The following is a 15,161-nucleotide window of genomic DNA, read 5'->3' as shown; positions in this document are numbered from 1 at the left end:
GTAAAATAAAGCAATGTAAATAAAAAAGTGGTAGTGCCCCCTCATCTGCCTCATCTGGTGCAGACAAACGGCCCTTTTATTTCGGCGCACCGCCCCTGCGCTGTTCTCTTCTCCCTCTCCAGGCCTTAATCCAACTCTGCAGATATTAGGGAAAAGTCTATCTATAGAATGCAAAATTAAGGAAGACGTTGAGTATGTATTGATAAATATAATGTATAATATTTTCAGACAGGAATGTAGTGAACAGGAAGTAGAAACAGGAATACACAACATACTACGTGACCATGTTATTTTACATGACTTTTTGAAACACTACGAAAATGAAACAAAAACTATTATACAGCGACTAGACAATGCAGGAGCACATAATATGTATAAAAAATTGGATTTTGGGTTATATAAACCCATAAATACTACACAGTGTCCCTTTAAAGAATACAAGATTAATGGAAATAATTTAGTGACATTTATTTACTTATTTATTTATTTATTGTATTTATTAATTTGCTTTATTTTCCTTGCAAAAATGAGAACGTGGCCTAGTCTATCCATGGATGTATTATACATCCATGAGTCTATCCCATCAGTCCCTTTACACACTCCTGTACAGTAGGTGGCGGTATACGCAAACAAAAGCTGTAACCCGCCGTTAATAATAAAAAGAAGAAGAAGCTGTCGCATGTTCTCCTCATGCACGGTTCGGCGACGCTACGTCAGTCATGGCTGCTCTTGGTTTTTGTGGAGAATGGTGTCTTCTTATCTGCGACAAGAAATTCGTAGCGGTTCACAGCAAACGGAGCAGGTTTGAATCTCTTTAACGTCTTTCACCATTGCTAACTGTGTGTGTGTGCGCGTGTGTCCTGTATAAGCTAGCAATGTTATGCTAGTTGTCGTCAGTCAATTGTGTTTATTTAAAGTTTCACGTTTTCAAAAACACGTGCGGTTCTCCAGACAATGATGTTAGAAATGCTACAGTCATCTCGCTGTATGTTTGTATTTGTATACAACTTGAATGTGCTATACATTTTATAAACATCCGGCAATATCTCATATATTTCCAATTGATTTCAGCAAACGTAAACTCAACTGTATGGACAAAACACACTTGGGTCATATGAGATAACTTAAAGTAAATTAATAAATTCAACAAAATAACTGTTAAATATTATGATATAATGCTGACTACACTTTATACATGTTCAAAGTATCCATATAAACTCCATATTGAACACAAAATACCTGATAACTCATACATTTCTCTCTAGTTTTTAATAAAACTAGTTAACCTATTATACCTTGTTAAATATTATGAATATTAAAATGCTAAACACACCTGCCATATCTTCAAAGTGTCCAAATGTCATGAAAAAGCATACACTATGTTTATTAAATGTCATGAAAAAGCATACAATATTTTCAAACTTTCCATTCAATGCATTAATAAAGAAATGGAGGCTTAACTATTTTTTATATGATAATTAATACATTTATATTATAATGTAATAAATATTATGAATAAGTGCTAAATAAACCCATGATATCCTCAATGTGTGTGGAAAAAATGCCTTAACTATTTTTTCTGTGTTCACTAATAAGTTAAGCAGTTAACTTATTATGTAACTATTACCAATCATAGCCAAAGTAATAATGATTGTACTTGTAGATAGTTGTTACATGAATCATTGTACAAAAATTGAAGGCAATATCTCCATCAGTCTGGAAAATAAAGCCGAAAATGTGTTTTTAGCATAATAAATTAATGAATTTGCTAATTAATAATAAAGCTACAAAGATAGGGATAATTCTCAGGTGGTATGTGATGTCCATGCAAAATTTAAAGCCAATACCTGCAATACCGGCGAAAATATGGTTTTTATATCAGTAATTAATTAATTAATTAACTAATTAATAATAATGGTAGACAGCTCAACATCAATAGGGATCATCTACAGGGGGTATGTGACCCATAAAAAAAATTTAATCTCAAACGCCTTTCCAGTTATCGAGTTAACGGCTAAAATCTGCGGACGCGGCATTTTTTCAAGTGGTGGAAACGAGCTTCCACGGAACGATCATAAAACTGGATGAAGCTTTAAACGAACAATTATTTATTTAACATTCCCACACATTTAATTGATCTGTTCTTCTGTGCTCAATCACAGAGACCCCTATGTGTTTGACTGCAGCACTGCTGAGAAGAGGCCGAAGAATGAAAACAGGTAAAAAATAAGCAGATGACTCCTTGTTAGTAGATGATGTCTGCAAAGGTAAATTGAATTGTTCACTTATGGAATGAATAATTAATTTAAAAAATATGGAACAGGTCAGACAAAATCAAAGTTGTATGTTTTTCAAAATCTAGGGATGCACGATATTATACTTTTTGAGATTTTCCCACTCTGGGAGGCGTTTTCAAAAAATACCACGTGGACAGAATGGCAAATAACCTGTTTCCGTGTGGATGGCCCCTTCTAATCATTGATTGAATTATTTTGCATTTTTTTTCCACTGGACATTTTGGCCTTTGACAATTTTTTTTGGCCGGCCAAATTCACGTGACTACACCCAAAAGCCACCATATAAAGACTAATTTAAACCCTGGTTATGACCCTTAAACTGAAATGTTACACTACTTCTGAGGGGCACATTTTGCTGTCGTCAGCTGCTCTCTGTTGGTATCCTCATCAGACATCATGTTTATTAACTGCAGGCTCACAAACGCATACATGTGTCAACATCAACATTTCTATAGGATTATTTGTGTCTGTGCCACATGCACTTGCATTAATCTGCTCCTGATCTGTTCCTATAAAACAATCCAAGGATAGATAGATAGATAGATAGATAGATAGATAGATAGATAGATAGATACTTTATTCATCTCACGGAGAAATTCACTACTTCTACACTACTCTACTAAAGGACGAGTAGGGATGTTAGCCTAATGATGCCATATCCGTCGTTTTGGATTTCGTCACTTGCAATTTGGCATCCCTCCGCATCTCCACAACTCACGCCTGTGGGCTGCTGCACTGATGCACATGAACATATTAACTGAAATCCGTTATTCCCTTTTCACGTAGTTTGAAGTGACACATCGTAGCAGTGTAGTTTGATGTCAAAATGCGTATCTGCTATGCAAAATGTGTAGAGGTTGGCATGTCTGTTAACTACATGTTTTTCCTCTTCTCTACACGTCTTTTCTGTCGTTTAAAACTCATAGATGTAGATATGCATTATCTTTATTGTACATGATAACTAAGCATGAAAAAATAATGGTTGGTCAGGGTGCAAAATGGTAACAGCCTTTAGTCATTTGTCATATGAAGGAATATTGGCATGTTTGTCAATATCCGATAATACCTTTTTAATCGATTTATTGGCCAATACCAAAACCATGAAGATAATATTGTGTTTCCCTAGAAACATCGCTAAGATCACGGAAGGACATGATGATGGTGCCTCAGAGGATACAGGAAGTGACAAAGTCCTTGCATTTGCGGTGTCTCCCTCTGGAAAGCTGGTGGCGTTAACTGATGACACCAAGAGACTGATTATCTTACGCTGTGATCCTACATGGCAATGTATCAGCATCAGGTACAACTTTAAACTGTCTGTGTGATGCACAGATAATGATGGGGTGAAGTGGCATACGTGTTAATGACAGGTGTGTTTCACTTTGACAGGTTTGTGGTCAGGAGGTGCACGGCCCTCGTGTTCAGTCAGGCTGAGGACGAGCTCCTGGTGGCTGACAAATCAGGAGACGTGTACTCCTTTTCAGTGGTGGAGCCACAGAGGGAGGGTGAATTGAAGATGGGGCACCTGTCCATGTTGCTAGCAATGGTAAGGAACACCACTATCATACATGTAGTCTGGAGAATAATTAACAATATGTAGGGCCCTATGATTTCCGCCTTAACAGTATTGGCCAATATAAACGTAATCTAATGTTAAACGCTGAATATTGCTGAAATTGACATAATGTGACTGAGATGCTGTCATCGTGAGGAGAAGGAATGTTTGTCTGGGGAAGTGTTCTGGGGACTGCTCATTCGTGGCATCTCCTCCATGGATGTATTATATGAACTGGATAGAGCACCGCCCCCTCTGCCTTGAAGACAATTTTTACATGGTGGCCGCTGTGGGTACTGCAACAACAAATCCCATTGGGCCCAAAAAGCAATTTTCCCAGACACCTCGAGACATAGACCCGGGCTTTAAAGGGACACTATGTAGTATTTACGGGTTTATATAACCCAAAATCCACTTTTTTATACATATTATGTGCTCCTGCATTGTCTAGTCGCTGTATAATAGTTTTTGTTTCATTTTCGTAGTGTTTCAAAAAGTCATGTAAAATAACACGGTCGCGGGCCGCGGTTGCATAGCCACTGTTAGCAGCGAGACGCCATGTTTCTACCGGAGCCTGTAAGGACAAACGCGAGAGAACAAATCAAGCGTCTCTTTACTTGTAGCGGAAGTCCCGCCTCCACTCTCTCCGCTTCGTCTGCTACGGCCGCGGTAGCTCCGCCCTCTCCCTCGCCTCACGAACCTCATCTGCTGACACGGAGAAAGACGACGAGGACGACATTATTTATACAATAATAAGGTAAATAATGTTGATACTGTCCGGGATCAATCCTCCAACCTTCCCGACACAAGTCCACCTATTTAACCACTCGGCTACCGCTATTATTCTCTCTGTACATGTCAGAAGAAGACCATTAGGTAAGATTAGAAAGAGACTAAAAAACGCATCTCTGTGTCATCTGAACTGCCGCCGCAGCCCGCGCCGAGGCCAGTTCCCCCGGGGACTCCCTCTGACCAATTGACCCATCGCCCCTACAGCCATAAAATTTAAGTTATTGTTGTTGAAGTGTTTGAGAAGAATTTTAAGTAACATACCTTCTCAGTAGTTTTTAGGTTTAAGGCCTAGTTGATTGACGGTAAGCTTCCCCTCTTGCTTTCTTTCAGACTACGTCACCAGACGATAAGTACATCGTCACGGCTGACCGCGATGAGAAGATCAGAGTGAGCAACTTCAGGTGTCCGTACAACATCCAGTCCTTCTGCCTGGGACATCAAGAGTGAGTCAATAACCCTTTCAGAACTGTGGTACATGCATGCAGAGTTTACGCTCAAAAATATTTTTGATGGTCAGTGTGGCCAGTAGGGATGGGCAATAATTAATTGACGATCGATTCATCGATCGCTAAGACGTCTGACGTTAATTTTCTCTATCGATAAAACTGATGCAGTTTTCTGTTGCGTAGAGTGTGAGTGTTATGAGAGTTAAGAGAGCAGAAAGTGCGCGATGATGTCAGTGTGAAACAAAATAGATCCTAGCAAGTTGGCTGACAAAATTAAGTACGACTGTACCGAAAGAAGTGTTTGGGTTATGGTTGTTGAAATAAACACTGGCACAGTTCTATGAAGAGGGTTCATTTCTGTATCTGTGATAAGGATCTCTTCTCATAAAGAATTAAAAGAGGATTTAAAAAATAAATTAAAAAAACAGTTCCAGCATCAATAAAAATAAAATACATCACACTAATACAGATACGTGTGTTTGCTTCATTTCCTCACAGGTTTAAATTGTATCATGATTATTGCTTCATCTCTCAGGTTCGTCAGTGCACTGCTCATCCCGTCAGCTCATTCCCACCATCTGCTGTCTGGATCAGGGGTGAGTTAAATAAACACACATTAATACACTAAAAATCAATATTCTGGTTTCACTTGTCCCCCATTTTACTAAAAAATATTTTGATGATTTTATTTGATCATTTGCTCAGTTGTGTTTAAAACCACTAGGGCTGGGCGATATGGCCAAAAAGTAAAATCGCAGAGGGGACAGGACCTGAGAGAGAGCCGTAAAAAGGAAAAAACAATTTATTTTTTATTTTTTACATCGTCCAAACAAATAAATCTGATTTCGATTTAAAGGTACAATGTGTAGTATTTATGGGTTTATATAAACCAAAATCCACTTTTTTATACATATTATGTGCTCCTGCATGGTCTAGTCGCTGTATAATAGTTTTTGTTTCATTTTCGTAGTGTTTCAAAAAGTCATGTTAAATAACATGACCGCGGACCGCGGTTGCATAGCCACTGTTATCAGCGAGACGCCATGTTCCTACCGGAGCCTGTAAGGACAAACGCGAGAGAACAAAACAAGCGTCTCTTTACTTGTAGCAGGAAGTCCCGCCTCCACTCTCAACCGCTTCGTCTTCTACGGCCGCGGTAGCTCCGCCCTCTCCCTCGCCTCACGAACCTCATCTGCTGACACGGAGAAAGACGACGAGGACGACATTTGACCAGCTGCGGATACCGTAGCGCTCAGGGAAGGGAGGGGGTGAGCAGAGCTGCAGGTCTTTGTTGTAAATTTCAGCCTCCTCTCCTCTAGATGGCACTATAAACTAATTATTTCCCCTTTAAAATTAATTAATCGCCCAGCCCTACTGAGGAGATATGGGGTCGCCACTGGATGCAGAATCTCATCTCGATATATCTCTACATTGAGATTTCCTCCAATTATGAGCCTTGTTTTTCCTTTGAGGGAGGTCTTGTTTGAGTTAAAAGCAGAATATGCTGTTTGGCATTGGCAGAGAAGATTTTTCACATATTCAACCCACCTGCTCAACCTACAAATGTATTGTGGCAGCATTTCAAAGGGAAATAAAGAGGCTCTCCAATGGTATAAGATTTGTTGCCAAGAAGCATTGTTGGCAAACAAAATAGAAATTGCCTTGTGTAAGTGGACGTGTATATGAAAATATGAAGGAATTAATTATTCTAATCACAGTAAGAAAGCCAGACAACAAAATAAAAAATAAAAAATGTTTATACTTTTCAGCATCAATCTGTAAATTAAATCTTTGACAGCAAAACATCGGGGGCTGACACAGATGTTTGATGAGGAATTTTGTAAAAATGTGTAATGTGATGCGTTTTTATAAATGGTTGTTATTTATATAGGTCTTGTCTTGAAGACCACTTAAAACTGCTTTACACAACAGTTTTGCCATTCACCTTTTCACTCACACTTAGAGACTCACACTCACACTTTCAGGACGGGACTGTGAAGCTGTGGGAGTTTGAATCTGGTCGCCGGCTGCAGAGCTGTGACCTCAAACAGCTTTTGGAGTCACCGAGCTCTGAGGCTGATAAAGAGAAGGTAAGCAATATGGGGTGTGAATCTCCTCCACTGGTTCCACGATTCGATTATCATAACTATTAATTTTTTTATGAGGAAGCTGGTTAAGCACTGGCTTATAAAACCAGAAACATTGAGCCTTAAGATGTTAACAATCTCAGTAGAGATGAGAGTAGATGCAGTAGATGACAACTCCTCATCTACTTCTGTTTGTCTTGTCTCTTGCCAGAAGCCAACAGTGAGTCATATCACCAGCTCTCCTGATGGACGCCACATCGCTGTGCAGTGTGAAAGGTGGGTTTAACTCAGTGTTTGAATCTGTCATTTGAGTGCAGACAAAAGTGTCCGCCCACCTCAAGGTTGGACACTACTAAAAAAAAAAGGGATATTCCACAAGAATATCCTAGGAAAAGTTCCTGCTACAGTGATATTCTATTATTTAAGTAGAAGGATGCAGTGATGATTTCTTTATATCAAACAGGAGTTAACAACAGTGGTGGCTAGGGCTGTAAATTGAAAGTCGACTAATTGGTCGACACGTTCTGGCTCGACCAAAATTGTGAATTTCATTAGGAGGAAAGTTCCACGTGCTAATAGGGGTGTTTTCGAGCACCCGTGTTTCACAGGAAACAGCGTGTCTTCAGAGAACACCCCCCTTGTTTTCCACTATTTGGTACTCGTAGTCGATTTTTAGTCACATTTCAGGGCCTTAGTTGACCAAGACTTTCTTTGGTTGATTGCAGCCCTAATGGTGGCAATACCACAACAACAAATCTCAATGATGAAGAGGATTGTTTGAATACAATCGCATTTTCTGTGGATTAAAGATGTATTAATGCTCAAAAGTAACCCTAATGAAATATGGCCTTTCTTTTACATGTGCAAAGCCTTGACTTACAACCCCCAGACACTCTGTAATGATCACTGTACATCACTGTGTGGCTATACATGTGAATTTGCTTATCCAACTAAATAATAAATAATAAACTGTTTTACTGCAGATTCAACAGAGAATTTAATTGAGTAAAGCATTACAAACAACAGTGCTGTCTAAAATGTAAAACAACAGTAATCTGTGTCATACAGATTACAGGCGTTATCACCATCGACTTGTGCAGTTGCTCTTAACTTCAAATCTGACTTCATTCATTTAAAGTTCCTTAAACCTTTTCTTCCTTTTCTTCAGATTCTTTTTGCACATTCCATCTCCACAGCAGAGAATCTATGGAAGTAAATCTGTGCCATCTGTGCCATCTGAGTTTGAATTTGAATTTCTAACACTGAATTTTTTTGCATCGAAATTAGACTTTGAATTTTAAAAACCATCAAATTTCAAGCACTGTTTTTTTTTTTGCCATTCATTTTTTTTCCAACGTTGAAATAAATTCAGTGTAAAAAAATTCGATGTCTCAAAAAATTCAGTTGCAAAAAAATTGATGTCTCAAAAAATTCAGTTGCAAAAAATTTGATGTCTCAAAAAATTCAGTTGCAAAAAATTCGATGTCTCAAAAAATTCAGTTGCAAAAAATTTGATGTCTCAAAAAATTCAGTTGCAAAAAATTCAATGTCTCAAAAAATTCAGTCTCAAAAAATGCACTTGCAAAAACATCAGTTAATATCCGGGTCACCAGAGAGAAGCAATCGATCCCTGTCTCAATTCATCCAAGTATAATTTAAGTATCTCGAAGCAGAGCCAAGTGGTCTCCTTTCTAAATATGGTCATCCTAATTAAAGTCCAGTAACTTTTAGCTGTTTAAAACATCATCTTTTTGCTACTGGTTTGTAATATCCTCATTTTTCTGTGCTGTTTGTGATGACAGGGTAGTTAGCGTGATGACATTTTGCAGTCAGTCAGGCACTTATTGCATTTACTCAGTTTGTCTGATAGACAACAAGGAGCAGCCAGTGGTGGCGCCACAAATCAAGTTATGAGGTTTAGTATTAAACTGTAATTCATGTATGGCCAATGGAGCGTACGTTGATTGGTGTTGGATGAATTGAGACAGGGATCGATTGCTTCTCTCTGGTGACCTGGATATTAACTGACGTTTTTGCAAGTTAATTTTTTGCGACTGAATTTTTGCAAGTGAATTTTTTGAGACTGAATTTTTTTGAGACATCGAATTTTTTGCAACTGAATTTTTTGAGACATCAAATTTTTTGCAACTGAATTTTTTGAGACATCAAATTTTTTGCAACTGAATTTTTTGAGACATCGAATTTTTTGCAACTGAATTTTTTGAGACATCAAATTTTTTTTACACTGAATTTATTTCAATGTTGAAAAAAAATCAATGGCAAAAAAAAAACAGTGCTTGAAATTTGATGGTTTTTAAAATTCAAAGTCTAATTTCGATGCAAAAAGTGTTAGAAATTCGAATTCAAACTCAGATGGCACAGATTTACTTCCATAAGAATCATTCTCTTAATAGTTAATGGCAAACATAATTTCAATTGGTTTTAAATGATGTTCCATCCAAAACATAATTCAGACAATACATCCTCTTTGCTGGGCCTTGTGCCTCTCAGTGTGATGAGATTACATGCTGTGATCTGTGGAGCGCTACGCAAAGTAGAGCTGCAACTAACGATTATTTTTTCCCCGATTAAACGATTAATAGTTTGGGCCATAAAATTGTGTTTGTCAAACCTGGAAATGACAATTTTCTTAAATGTCTCGTTTTGTCCACAAACCAAAATAATTTAGTTTGAATGATTTCTTTATGTGGAGCAAAGTCTGAAATAGTCACCATAAAAGGAATGTAGTAATTGAGGTTACATGGTCTCAGGTAAAATGTTGTTTGTTTTTACCGCATTACACAGTGTCACACGCGAGCATAAACTAGGCTTTAGTGATCAGTGATTCACCTCACATTTCTCGTTTGTCCCCAGATTACCCACAGTTCAATTTTTCACTCTGGACCTGGAGAGTAAAGAGAAACTTGTGCCGCACACTCGACTGACCTTGCCACACTGTCCCCTGGACATGACGTTTGACCCGGAAGGAAGACTCTGGGTGCTGATGGACTCCAGTGACACAATGCTGCAAATGTACTCGCATAGACGCGGTTCCTGGGAGGTACAGTGTGATACTTGTGTACACACACACACACACACACATAAATGAGAACAATATGATTGACTTTTCCCCTTCGCACTGAATGGAACTCACCTTCTACACCCACACACACGAAAGCACTGTCGGTGTCAGCGCGTCATAAAAGAAAATTAGAACTCCCAAGCCAATCCCTGCTGACATAGGAAGAGAAGTGCAGAACACTCGGGATAGGTCACCAGCAGGCTTTTAGCCAGTAGGGTGTACGGGCGTCCTGTACTGAAAATAATATGAAATTCACTTCACTGAATGTCATCAAAATTAGCTGCAGGTTTTTTTTCCTAAACTGGGGAACAGGGGCCCTACGCCCCCATGTAATCGCGAGGACTCCCTTGTCCAGGTGCCGATTGAAACCCAAGTCACAAGATCAAATACAGTCGGGGCCCATATTCGAGCCTCCTCATAAAGATCATTATTTGGATGTGGGAATAATGTTCTGCCACATTAGGGCCAAATTTTGGTCTAAATCATTGGTTCTCAAAGTGCAGCCCGGGGGCCAATGGCGGCTCGCAGAAACATTTCTGGCGGCCCGCAGTGAATTACAGTTGATAGTTTTAATCCAGGAGCTACTAAGCTTGTTAAATGTTTATTGGACATTACTGGATACAGACCAATAAGTGTAAACAAAAATACTGGGTATTTACCTGGTTTCCATATGGTGAATTTTAGTGTATTATTGGGTTATAAGCTGGTATAACAAGGGCCCTACGCCCCCATGTAATCGCGAGGACTCCCTTGTCCAGGTGCCGATTGAAACCCAAGTCACAAGATCAAATACAGTCGGGGCCCATATTCGAGCCTCCTCATAAAGATCATTATTTGGATGTGGGAATAATGTTCTGCCACATTAGGGCCAAATTTTGGTCTAAATCATTGGTTCTCAAAGTGCAGCCCGGGGGCCAATGGCGGCTCGCAGAAACATTTCTGGCGGCCCGCAGTGAATTACAGTTGATAGTTTTAATCCAGGAGCTACTAAGCTTGTTAAATGTTTATTGGACATTACTGGATACAGACCAATAAGTGTAAACAAAAATACTGGGTATTTACCTGGTTTCCATATGGTGAATTTTAGTGTATTATTGGGTTATAAGCTGGTATAACAAGGGCCCTACGCCCCCATGTAATCGCGAGGACTCCCTTGTCCAGGTGCCGATTGAAACCCAAGTCACAAGATCAAATACAGTCGGGGCCCATATTCGAGCCTCCTCATAAAGATCATTATTTGGATGTGGGAATAAAGCTAGAGAAATGATCCAGGCTGTGTTGGATACGCAGAGCTACAGTTCTGCATAGATCGGGGGGTGTCATTTTCACTGAGGGCCACATGAGCATAATGGATACCCTCAAAGAGCCAGATAATTGTAATACAGAATAAATGTAACCAAATATAATGTAAAATAAAGGTAACTACTCCATAACATATTGCTAAATAACTTTCTGTATTCATTACTTATTCAAGTTACAAATAAAACCCGGTCCGTTGGTGGAACTAACAGTTTCAAGTCTGTATCTGGTTGGGGCAGACCTGCTCACAGCCACAATATAGCTAGCTTTCACTGCCACATCGTTTTTTGGTTGTGGCTTTTGTGAACACATTCTGCTGCGATCAAAGTCTCAATCTCAATTTCACTCGTCCCATGATGCATATACAATGACGCACTGCCGTCTAGTGGCGGGAAATATATTTTATGGTCAATGCTCGCCTTAAAGCAGCATAGACCTATTTTAACACAGATTTTTAAGACCAAATATGACCAAATGTTTTCCCTTGTGCTCTGAGCTTTTAACTGCCATTTGTCTAGGCATGTTTCTTTTACATAAAGTGACGGAGATGCATCTGTATTTGTATCACTCTGCAGTTGATGAGAGAAAGGAGGACAGACCAGCTATATGTTGGTTTTTTCCAAGTATTTAAATGTTCTCACTGTACCTCCATACTGTGTGCACTGGGTTTCCTATTCCCCCGTCACTGATCTACATGCTCTCCTGCGCCCTCTAGTGTGATGCCGAGAGCCAAGATCTCATGACAGTCACTGAAGTCTTCCAGCCACACTGGGAGACACTTGAAGGTGAGCCCGTCACACACACATCATGATCATTTTTTGGAAGTTCTACTGAGAGCAGTGTCTAAAAGAGTGTTTTAATAGCCAGTCGGCTCATTATATAGTGGCTCTATAGAAATCTCTGTCCGGCATGTGAATGACATGACTTACCTTCTCACACAACAGCCTCTACAAGGACCAGCAGCAGGTTTGAGCATCTGGTCAAGAGGAGTTATGACAACGTGGAGGCGTATTTGCACAAGAAGCAACAGAGACTAGAGGAGCAGCAGCTAAAGAGGACCAAGGTACGCAAAGTGCCAAGTGTCAACAAGCAAGCCAGGAAGGAGACGTCGTGCAGTGTAACGCAGTCATCGAACATTTAATGTCAGAATGGTGATTTCCTTTGTGTTGATGAATCTAGGTTGAGTGTGTGTTGCCTTTGGATAGTGTGTGTTCTGCTGGATGTCCTGTGTTATCCTTACTTTTTTTTTTTTTTTTTTTTTAAATAAAAAAAAATTATATTATGCAAACACAAATCTGAGCCTTCTGTTGCTGCCATGAGTGCAGCTGGTCTCATATTTACTCCTCCCTTTTACTCTGTGCTTTGACTTGCTGTGGGTGTGGGGACAGAGTGAGGATATTTCAGGTCATCTTGCATTGTTATGAATGTGACTGAAGGATTTTCACCACATTTATTACACATTTTTACTGCTCTTACTCAAAATAGGAAATAAATGAAATTTGATGAACAAAGGTCACTGTGACCTCATGTTTTATTGGGAATATTAAGAGGGAATTTAATTTAATTTAATTTAATTTAATTTAATTTAATACAAATACAACACACCGATTTTCTTACATAATGGGTTTCTTACAGTTTTCTGCATGGTGTATCGGTAACCTTTTTAAAACGGGAATTAAAACCATTAAGGTCAATCCGTGAGCTTCCACATTTCACATGTGACCATATTAGCGTGTGGATCTTCTACGTACAAACTGAACAGTGAGGCATCATTATCCAGGAACAATATTTAATTTGTGTCTAGTGCTAATGTCTTTCATCTTCACCACAAGTGATACATTAATGGTGGATGATGGAATTCAGTGATAACAGTTGAGACAGGAACTTGTAATTAAAGTAGTCTTTATTTTTCATACGAAAAAACAAATGTCCCTAAAATCTGTACAAAAAAAATACAACATTTCAAATAAAAAATAATGCAACATATGTATCTAAATGTTGTTCACCGAAGTAAGTCTGTGCTGTACAAATGTTGACATTCCCTGAAAAAGGCTTTGGGTTGGCTTGTCCATCTGGTCCTTTTGCGTCCATCACTAGCTCGTGACTGTCTCAGAGTCACTCTGCCATTTTTTCCCGTGGTACACTGAAATCTACCTGATTTTCCCAGATCGCACATCGTAGTTGTGAAGTGCTCTGCGGCAGGCTGAAGTGAGGACAGGACACAGCGACGGTCCAGGATGAACCAAAGTGTCTTGACCGCTCCAGGTCACACCGCTTATCTCTCATTCTCTACAGTCTCACTGCTTCTGAAAAACACACAAAACACACATTGATGGAGAACCTAATCTAAGCCTAAGGGAAATATTGCAGTCTCGATCTTTCTTACCCAATGTTTTACTTCTTCTTTCCTCCCATTGTCAAGTTCTCACTTTTCTTTTTCTGAACCTAAAAGAAACACTAGAATGAGCAACAAGCTGCATCAGGAACAACCTTATTTACACACATATCCTTTTAAGGGATAGTATTTATTTGGACACCATAAACAAAGTTTAGATTTATCCCTGTTAAATGTTTATTGGACATTACTGGATACAGACCAATAAGTGTAAACAAAAATACTGGGTATTTACCTGGTTTCTATATGGTGAATTTTAGTGTATTATTGTGTTATAAGCTGGTAATAAGCAGGTAGCTACAGCCCCCAATTACTAGCTATTTACCCAGTAAATATATGGTAACAGAAATGTGTTACTTGGTATTAACCTGTAATTAGAAGGTAAGAACAATGGCCAAAATACTGGGAAATTTCCCAGTAAATTATAAAGCGTTATTATATTAACGCTTATATTACTTAACGCTAAAGTGTAGAACTGCAATCTGGTCATTAAAATTAGTACAAATGGGATTTATTTCTGTTTTTTTTTCCGTTTTTTTCCCTTTGGCGGCCCTCAGTCCAATGTTGGGTTCCTAAATTGGCCCTCAGGTATCAAAACTTTGAGAACCCCTGGTCTAAATTAAGACTACTGGTATTGACAAGGTCAGTGTTTAGTCGAGGCCCAGCTTTAATTTATAAAGCACATTTCCTACACAATGGCAACTCAATGTGCTTTACGTACATGTATGCCAGAAAAGGGAAAGCAGTAGCAAGAAAATAAAAGTGCACACACAATAATCCAACCTCATTCATGGCGTCATCGATCTGTTTGAGTTCTTCATATCGGTCCCTTGAGTCTCGCAGTGGCTGCACCATCGCCTCCTCGATCTGTGGGAACAGCTGGTACACAGGTTGGTCAAAAGTCAGTTTCATCGTTGTTCCTATAATGTTTACAGCAAACAATTAAATATTCACGTACGGATACTTGTGAGCAGGAAAACATCAAATACCAATTAAATAAAATAAAATTATATGTCTTTTATATTTCCACATCTGGACTATTGTCACACTCTTTAGACCATTGGTTCTCAAAGTGCGGCCCGGGAAACAATGGCGGCCCGCAGAAACATTTCTGGCGGCCCTTAGTGAATTACAGTTGATAGTTTTAATCCAGGAGCTACTAAGCTTGTTAAATGTTTATTGGACATTACTGGATACAGACCAATAAG

The 15,161-nt window shown here is 39.0% G+C and overlaps 2 protein-coding genes across 2 annotated transcripts in view; one reads left to right on the top strand and one right to left on the bottom strand.

The window, feature by feature from the left end:
- The first annotated feature begins 672 nt into the window (after positions 1-672).
- Positions 673-12,765, top strand: wdr4 (WD repeat domain 4). Its single transcript, XM_083888846.1, has 11 exons — positions 673-802; positions 2,163-2,219; positions 3,424-3,597; positions 3,687-3,843; positions 4,975-5,087; positions 5,626-5,686; positions 7,076-7,180; positions 7,389-7,453; positions 10,052-10,238; positions 12,274-12,343; positions 12,503-12,765. The coding sequence occupies exons 1-11, from the start codon at positions 720-722 to the stop codon at positions 12,697-12,699; spliced, it is 1,269 nt and encodes a 422-aa protein (XP_083744972.1). The 5' UTR covers positions 673-719; the 3' UTR covers positions 12,700-12,765.
- A 1,187-nt stretch (positions 12,766-13,952) lies between these two features.
- The window catches only part of pde9aa (phosphodiesterase 9aa), a gene marked incomplete at both ends in the record, with an annotated part of 44,533 nt that continues 43,324 nt past the window's right edge, over positions 13,953-15,161 (bottom strand). The window contains 2 exons of the mRNA XM_083889443.1: positions 13,953-14,003; positions 14,737-14,832. Coding sequence (XP_083745569.1) covers positions 13,953-14,003; positions 14,737-14,832 — 147 coding nt within the window. The remainder of the gene's footprint in view (positions 14,004-14,736; positions 14,833-15,161) is intronic.

Source organism: Microchirus variegatus (assembly GCF_963457635.1).
Source record: "Microchirus variegatus genome assembly, chromosome: 5".
Taxonomy (NCBI): domain Eukaryota; kingdom Metazoa; phylum Chordata; class Actinopteri; order Pleuronectiformes; family Soleidae; genus Microchirus; species Microchirus variegatus.
The sequence above is the reverse complement of the archived record's forward strand: the minus strand, read 5'-3'. Positions and strand labels throughout refer to the sequence as shown.

Bases quoted from the DNA above. Each gene is read 5' to 3' on its own strand.
- wdr4 (XM_083888846.1), top strand. From the start codon at position 720: ATGGCTGCTCTTGGTTTTTGTGGAGAATGGTGTCTTCTTATCTGCGAC. The intron at 5,687-7,075 runs GTGAGTTAAATA...TCACACTTTCAG, and splicing joins ATCTGCTGTCTGGATCAGGG to GACGGGACTGTGAAGCTGTG. The intron at 7,454-10,051 runs GTGGGTTTAACT...GTTTGTCCCCAG, and splicing joins ATCGCTGTGCAGTGTGAAAG to ATTACCCACAGTTCAATTTT.